Here is a 9,126-nt window from a genome sequence, read left to right as displayed (position 1 = left end):
GGTCAATCTTAGCATTTAGCATATTTCCTAAAGTGTCACACTATTCCTTGCGCTGTGTAGGAACATGGAGGACATTTTTAAGATTTTCTCGACACAAGTATACACTAAAAACAGGCAAAAAGTGTTTACCTTCAATAAATACAAGGATTTTATTTGCACCGTGTAAACATTTTAACAGAAGATTGGATCTCTTGCTAGTCTAATATTTCATATTGTGATTAAAAAGTTGATATGATGGGGGGCTGTAATAAAAAAAAGCTACATACGTAGCCAATGTACATGATACAAATCGCCTCATGGTTTCAGATACAGTCACAGGCCTTGGAGTTGAGAGCAGACTGTGAGCACAGTGCAATCAAAGCCGAGACCAACTCAAGTACATTTAATGTATTAAGCTATCTGTATTTTGCTGACTTGTAATAAGACTTTGTCTTATTATTGAGTCTCAGATTGATTCTTCTCCTCACATTCCAGCGGTGCATATTCACAGTCACTCGGCTCTAAATGGTTGAGATTGGCCTGCACTGCTAAGAGTTTTTGCACGCGGTCGGCTGAGACAGAACCTTGCATCTTTGTATCGCAAAAGCGTGAACGCAGACGCTCACAGGCACTTGCTGTCGGTGGGATCTGGAGGATAGCGGAGGCCACGGCGGACAGCGGCTCCGAGGAACACAGCCCTTTCCACCATGTGGACGCCGACACGTGCTGGCATGAGCTCCATATGCCCGCCCCCTTCCACAGTCCCTGCTTGGCTGAGAATCTGGCGAAGCTGCCGAGCACTTTACCCTCATCCAGGTTCAGATGGTGCGACAGGTTGGATATCACATAGTAAGCGCTGTTGACCTGCTCCGCCGAGAGTGTCTGCTGTCCCACGTGCTTTGGGTCCAGCATGTACGCTGCTGCGTGGATGGGCTTCACGCACATCTCCTGACACCTGTCTAACGACGCCATGACAGCTTTCTGCTCGGCACTGTGCAGCACGGAGCCGGACAGCAAGGCTCCGATGTGGTATCTAATCTGACTGAACATGTCCACGACGCCGGAGAGAACGGTCTCGTCTCTTTTCATGTAATCGATATAATTCCCAATCAGGTAGAGCAGGCTCCGGCTGCTGCTTAACCCTTTCCAAAACGCCGCGTCCTGTACCGTGGCCCTGACGGACGCTTCCACATCCAGCGTGGGTGAGACGGCCATGTCTTGGAGAGAGATCTGACCCTCCAGGAGGCTGTTGAGCATGCCAGCAACACCGCTCCAGTCTGAAGTATTAGGAAGTGCTAATGTCGTTGTGGCGTTAGCAATGTGGTTACTGATCTTTGTAGTCTGCCAGCATCTAAACGTGTCTGCTAATGTCTTTCGCTCTGTGACGTACCTCACCACCTGCTCAGCTCTCCTGCACAGAGCCTGCATCGACGGCTGCGTGACCACGTCGTCAAAGAGCCTCTGAACGCCTCGCGCCGTGCAGCCGATGGCCGCTATGTGCGGGAAGGCTTCCTCTACTTCTCTGCAAGCTGCCATCATCTCCGGGGCGTCGTCAGTGACAACGGCAAACACCTTCTGCGGCCCCACTTCATTTATAATATCGTTCAGTTCCCCTGCGATACATGTGCCCGTGTGTGTCTGCTCCTTTGTCTTTGTGCATTTGTAGAACAGCTGTGCGGGAGTGGCAACCATATAAATGACAGTTCCGTTCTCTTTTACGTTGGACCAGCCACTGCATATGACGGTGACACAGTCTGCTTTCCCTATGGCCTCGTGCACCTGGCTTTGTACTCTGTCATACTCGCAGTCTAAGAGATGGGAGGACAAGGCTTCTTGTGTGGGCGGGCAGTAGGCAGGCCGGAGAACGCTGAAAAACTGTTTCCAGTAAATATTGTCTGTGAGAGTGAGGGGCGAGGAGGTGGCGTACAGAGCTCTCGCCAGGCACTCGTCAGCGTAGGCCTGGCTGCGCTGATCCACAGAGTCGATGAGGAACTGCCCCCCAGGAGAGGCAGAGGACGGTAGGAAGGAGAGGGAGGGCACAGGGATGGAGGCAGAGGAGCTCCCTTCAGGGCCGGGAGACTGCTGTGAAATCACAGAGTGCTCCTTGCATTTGTCCAAATGCAGCTGCATCTTGGTGGCGTTTTTCGTGTACGTTTTGGAACAGTAGTTGCACATGACCGTGTCCCTCCCATCTTTAATGGCGGGGGTGAAATGCTTCCAAACGCCGGACTGCAAACGTGGCATCGTCCTGAATGGGGATAGATGAAAAAGTGGAATATTAGCTCAGTGAAATGACGTCTCTTATGCGTCTTAAACTTAAAATGATTTACATTATCAGATCATATGTCTATACACCGTGTTCCAAATTATTATGCAAATTGGATTGAAGTGTCATAAACTTAGAATTTTTTGTTTTTCAATTAAACTCATGTATGATATTGTGTCTCAGGATGCCTTGGATCATTGAAATCAATCTCATACACCTGTGATAATTAGTTTGCCATGTGAGCCCAATCAAAGGAAAAACTACTTAAGAAGGACGTTCCACATTATTAAGAAGGCCACATGTTTCAAGCAATATGGGAAAGAAAAAATATCTCTCTGCTGCCGAAAAGTGTCAAATAGTGCAATACCTTGGATAAGGTATGACAACATTAGATATTTCACAGAAACTTAAGCGTGATCATCGTACTGTGAAGAGATTTGTGGCTGATTCAGAGCACAGACGGGTTGGTGCAGATAAAGGCATAATGAGGAAGGTTTCTGCCGGACAAATTCATCGGATTAGGAGAGCAGCTGCTAAAATGCCGTTACAGAGCAGCAGACAGGTATTTCAAGCCGCTGGTGCCTCTGGAGTCCCGCGAACCTCAAGGTGTAGGATCCTCCAGAGGTTTGCAGTTGTGCATAAACCTATTATTCAGCCACCCCAAAACAATGCTCACGAGCAGAAATGGTTGCACTGGGCTCAGAAATACACGAAGAATAATTTTCAAACAGTCTTGTTTAATGATGAGTGCTGTGCAACCCTGGATGGTCCAGATGGATGGAGTAGTGGATGGTTGGTGAATGGCCACCATGTCCCAACAAGGCTGCAACGTCAGCAAGGAGGTGGCGGAGTCATGTTTTGGGCCGGAATCATGGGGAGAGAGCTGGTTGGCACCTTCAGGGTCCCTGACGGTGTGAAAATTACCTTGTCAAAGTATGTTTAGTTTCTGACTGACCACTTTCTTCCGTGGTACAAAAAGAAGTACAGTGCCTTCCGTAGTAAAATCATCTTCATGCATGACAATGCACCATCTCATGCTGCAAAGAATACCTCTGTGTCATTGGCTGCTATGGGCATAAAAGGAGAGAACCTCATGGTGTGGCCCCATCTTCCCCTGACCTCAACCCTATTGAGAACCTTTGGAGCATCCTCAAGCAAAACATCTATGAGGTTGGGAGGCAGTTCACATCAAAACAGCAGCTATGAGAGGCTATTCTGGCATCCTGCAAAGATATTCAAGCAGAAACTCTCCAAAAACTCACAAGTTCAATGGATGCAAGAATTGTGAAGGTGATATCAAAGAAGGGGTCCTATGTTAACATGTAACTTGGCCTGTTAAGATTTTTTGATTGAAATAGCTTTTGATTTCACTAAATATGACCTTCACATTCTGCAAATTCAACAAATGACCACTTTTATTTCTTTACAACCTATAAAATGTTTTGAAACTCTGTTGTGCATAATAATTTGGAACGGTGCATTTTGAGTTTTTTTATTTTTGAAAAAAATACCATTATCATTTGGAGGTTTGTTCAATAAAAATTGAATCATACTTTAACGGTTGATGACTTGAAAATGATACTGACTGTCATTTGCATCGACCATTTAGGAAAATCTGAGAAAAATATAATTTGCATAATAATTTGGAACGCACTGTATATGTCGTTTTGAGTCTATAAAATGAAAAAAAGTGACACAATGAGCATCACTACTTTCTAATGCCCAAGGTGATGTAATAAATAGTCCTTTTCCCCTCAAACCGATGCTGAAATATCCTGAAGTCAGTTCAGTGCTAAGTTTCTTAACAGACACAAAAAACTTGCACTTCAAAGACAATAGTTTGTGTACATGTGTTTTTGTTGTGGTCTGTGTGAACATAGAGGCTGAACTGTTCAATTACTTTACTACAATGTCCGAGTCAGAAGATGGAATCAAATATAGCACCAGGGAACAGAGGGGGGTAGATTTTAGTGGCAAACCATTTCTAAGTATAAGACACCATTACAATACATATGGTTATTTCAAGAAACATGGCATGGAGTTTTGAACATAAGGCCCTAGGAAAAAGAGTCCCAGACAACATAAAACCCTTCGTGTAAAAATGTCAATCTGTCTGTCTAAATTCAATGAAACCCTACCATGTCCTCTATTAGGCCTACAATAATATACAAATCTAAATTGTACTAGCAGTTATCTCGTTCACCCACCTCTATGGATGGACGCTATTCCAAGGTCTGAAATCACATGTAAAGTCTCCCTTTGCTCAGTATAGCTGTGAATCTTCCTCCAGCTTAAGTTGTTGTTGACATTAGCTTTGTGGGCTAACTCGATAGCCTACTGCTAAACGTTAGCAAAGCGGCTCAAATTCACCAACACACTACAAACTGCCCCCGCTGCTGAACTTCAACCGAATAGCGGACTGTCTGCGCAGTGAAAGTATCTCGTGTTAGGATCTGATTGCAAAGCAATTTTAGGTTAAAATGTGTCATAAATTGGCCAAGAAAAATTGCATTATAAGCTACAAGCCGTTTATTGTGAGAGTGTAAATACTTCCTGAAACCGAACCGCTCAGTCGAGTACTGTACGGGAGCCCACGTGGATAAAAAAAAAATCGCGTTCGACTTCTGCAGGGAAGTCGAAGAAAGATAAAATGTTTGAAAGGACACTGTGAAATTGCTGGCGAAACTAAAGCTGGATCGAAAGGTAACGGTCACTCAATACAAATGAGAAATAAAGCGGCGATATTAATAGAGGGTTTGCAGCTGGGAAAAAAGTGCTCTGAAGTGCCAGGCTACTGTGAGCTACTTTCACCATGCAGGCTCCATAATTGTATTCTCTCACAGTGGGGTTAAGTGTTACCATTAACTGTATTACGCACAGCAGTCAATCCAAACTGTCCCTCATCCTTTTCTCTCCATCTCTGTGATTCCTTACATCTGAATTATCCGGTGATTAGAATGTAAGGTGGTCTTAATGGCTTAAAAAGGCTGTTTGATTGGCACAGAAAAGAGAATCGTTGGCTGCTTGGTTCTGTCATTAAGAATGGAATTATAATATGTATATTTTTTCTCCATTTTCCAAGCCCAGCCAAAGGATTATTCCAGTTAAAATACTTTAGTTTTGTAGGTTTTACTTGGTTTCTACACTATCAGTTATGATTCTGACATCACTTGGCCTAAAAGCCAGCACTAGTTCAGTAGGTCAAAGTTGAGTCACCGAGGTAATTGTGTGAACTAAACAATGAAATGTATCAAGTACATTTTCCTGACAGTCCAACATCAACCAAAGATGTTTGTGCACAAGCTTGGACTGTCAAATTCCTGAAATGTGTTTGCATAACATTGCTTAGACGATGAATACATTACCAAATGGTTGCCAATTAATTATCCCCTGATTGTCTTAATTAAGCAACTAATTGTCTCAGATAAAATGTTGGCCTTTGCCGTTTCCTTTCTCAGTTTAAATGAATGAAATGCCCTCTGTTTGAAACCTGCCTGATAACTGATCAAACAGTGTGTGGGCTACTGTCAGTATAAAGTGTTGTGCTAATGTAACTGTTGTTTGTCTTGGCTGACGGCAATTAAACCCGATGCCTGCCTATCTAGAAGTTTTCAAACTCAAGTAGTCTGAATTCTTACCAAACTGCTCCCTCACTGTGGGTGTACTGGTTCTGGTGTTGATAGCCCACACTGATTTGCTCTTAACACTGAATGACAGTGATTATTTCGAGCTCAGTGTCACATTTCAGTGCCATGTGTCTGTCATTACAGACATTTTCTGGAGTTTATACATTGTCCAGGTTGTGTGTGTGTGTGTGTGTGTGTGTGTGTGTGTGTGTGTAGTTTGGCGAGCACAGCCAAAGTAAACTAACTCTTTCTAATTTAAGGGGGGAATCGGAGCTGGTAATGTCAGGTTGTATCACAGCACTCTTATATTCACATTGACACGCTGCTGCAGAGGGGGACGAGACCTTGCCTATTCGGGCGGGCGCTATTATTTTGCTGTCTCTCAAGAGTTGGATTAAGTCGCCCAGCCCTTCTGAGCGCATCAGTGTTGGAGCCAGAGAATTAGTGAGTCCAGACCACAGGGACACCAGTAGAAGAGGAAGCGGGATGAAGTCATGACATGGCAGTGTGATGGAGGGTGATGGTTGCTTTTTCTGGTTAGTTGGCGGGTTTGGGCTTCTCTCAAAACCTTCCCTGCGTCTCATGGGAAATGTTTTCGCCACTCATTTCAAAGGTTACAGACTACTTTTTCCATACTTTAAGTCACTTGATAGGAAATTCCGCTGGGGGATGGAAGGAACAATAAAATCAAGATGTCTCGGGAGGAAACTGACTTTGATATAAAGCACAGACAATCCCTTCTTTTTATTTTTTTTTTCAAAGTATGATGATGAATGTTTTTTTTTTTCCTTTCCTCGTTTCGTTCCAGATTTAGCCGTTCCCCCGAGGAAAGACTTCCTCACTAATCCCATTTAATGTGCAACTGTAACAAGATGACATACCAAAAGAAGTTCCATGCTGGCATTTTAAATTTAACCGTCACTCTTGCGCGCGCAGTATAGGTTTTGTGTCAGAATATACAGTAGAACAATCTGCCAAAACTGCAACGATGACACATAAGCCCCGTCTGTCGGTGGGTTGTTGTGGAAAATTTGTCTCAGAGATTAAAATAACCGTTTAAGATGTGAGAAACTCTTTCATGTCTTCCCTACACTTTCTACTGCTCTGTCAGAGACGGGGCCTTTATCCCGTCAGCAGCGATAGGCTTTTTGGACCCAAATACTCGGTGACATAAACGCCTTTCTATTACCACATAAAAATGCACTTCTTTTATCATGCAGCGGCGCCACACACTCTTGACTGAAGAAGGAATTAGGCCACTCAATGGAGATGAATTAAAATGCTATCACTTTATTCCACTTTAATGGCCAATCTCTCTTGCCTTCTTGGAGCTCAAAGCGAAAAAAAAAAATTACATCATTGGACTCTGTTAGCAATTACTTGATTTATATCAGAGCTTTTGGCTGCTTTAGAACAGACTGCATTGCTTTAGTGAGGTCTTTTGAGAGCGCTTTATGGGAAAACATCACTAACTGTAAGTGTAGGCGGTATGTTCTGCTCTCAGACAACTGCATTTGTGCGTCGAGAGAGTTTTGCTTTCAACACCAGTTTCATTTGTCCCCTCTGTCTATGGTTGACGTTGGTTATACTATAAAAAGAGTTTCCTTATTGTCATAAAGCTTGCCTTCAAACATAGTATTTTTTTAATGGATGTGATTTACAATGGGTGTGTTTTACTGTTTTTCTTTTCTTCTAATTTGTAAAAGAGTAGAAGCTAAGTGCAAATGGAGAGCTTTCGAAGTGTTTTTGTTATTTCAGAAAAATGCTAATTAATGTCAGATATTAATTTGACGCGGCTCTCCAGGACAAGACCTTATGACAGCGTGTACTCCATTTCCAAACAATTCAGGTATAATTTGATTAGCCTGCATTCATGAGTGACTTCCGATTTAATCCCGCCAAAGACACACACACACACACACACACACACACACACACACACACACACACACACACACACACACTTCATTCCAGTTCAATTAAAAAGCCAAACATCTTTTGTCAACGTTCTCCAGCAGCTGTGCCAAGGCCGGACAGATGCATCTCCCAGCGAGCAGTTGGGATCCGTCCATGTCGATTATAATCCACCACAACAGTTGGCGGAGTGTGATTCATTATCTTAAAGTAAGCAAGAGCGTGAGCACATAGATTAATAGAGGATTTAGCTAATTGGCGAACATCAGTCCATCCTTGGATAAATATCCCAGCTGCGTTCCTTCACGCTTGGATTATTGATCTCCAACCCTGCATGCTCTACCCCTTCCCAGCCAGCAGAGGCCACTGTGGTCAAGGGCCTTCAAAGGACCTTTGACATCAGCAAAAACAAAGATTTTTTTCTCCCACCGATACTCACCAGTGACCTAAGCATAGTGGCAACAAGCCAAGACACTTGCTAGCAGTTCTGGTGACATGGTGCATTATAATCATCAAGAGAAAATTGTGTGGACATTATTTATCAAGCGAGACCAAGAGTCTGTTTTAAAGCAATAGTCAATTGCCCATATCATGTACATTAAAGTCGTTATGGTAGTTAAAAATATACCTCTACTGACCATTAAGCGAATCCTTTATAATGTGCTTCCAATGTACATAAAAATCTGCACTCCTTGTTCTGTCCAAAGAAAACACTCTGGAGTTTATCTTAAGTTAATACGCGGCTTCAGCAGTGTGATTAAGACAAATCAAGTCGGTATCGTCTTGGTTTCCATCTTTTTGGTATGAGTTCACTCACTATTCCCTTTAACCAAAGTACGGAAACACTGTCCCAGAAAACATAAAGAAGAAATTCTAGACTTCACAAACTTATTTTGAAAGATAGTCACTTAGCTTGACAAACTCAAATTGACTTAAGATAGACACAGAACAAGGGCTATAGAAGGGGAAGAACAATGTCAGTGACTGAGAACCCTATCAGTGTACATATGGGCACTTCAGTAGCTTTAGGGGCACTTTACACGGCCACGCAAAACGGTGCATACGCAGAAAAATTTCTGCGGTTGCACTATATCATTTACAGGAAAACAGCAAACGCAAACGCAAACGCAGGCATGAACCGCAGATTTTTGAGATCACCTCCGAGGGAGGATTTTTTGGAAAACTTAACGGTTTTGGTTTCCTGTAAACACCGAAACCAATTCCCCTGATAACGCTGACGTCACGGCTCCACCCTCACACATGCGCATTGCGTTTGGATATAAATAGGCATGCGCCGTCTTTGTAGGTCCACGTGCGCCAGTTGGAAAACAACAATAACAA

General features: G+C 43.4%; 1 protein-coding gene across 1 annotated transcript; it reads right to left on the bottom strand.

Moving 5' to 3' along the window:
- Positions 1 to 242: 242 nt before the first annotated feature.
- Positions 243 to 4,724, bottom strand: LOC307263876 (uncharacterized protein). The gene is made up of 2 exons (XM_080045163.1): positions 4,453 to 4,724; positions 243 to 2,227 (listed from the first exon to the last, which is right to left on the bottom strand). The coding sequence occupies exon 2, from the start codon at positions 2,221 to 2,223 to the stop codon at positions 436 to 438; it is 1,788 nt and encodes a 595-aa protein (XP_079901289.1). The 5' UTR covers positions 2,224 to 2,227; positions 4,453 to 4,724; the 3' UTR covers positions 243 to 435.
- Between the last annotated feature and the right edge of the window lie 4,402 nt (positions 4,725 to 9,126).

Source organism: Ammodytes marinus (assembly GCF_949987685.1).
Source record: "Ammodytes marinus genome assembly, chromosome: 17".
NCBI lineage: Eukaryota > Metazoa > Chordata > Actinopteri > Uranoscopiformes > Ammodytidae > Ammodytes > Ammodytes marinus.
This window is presented reverse-complemented; position numbering and strand designations above follow the sequence as displayed.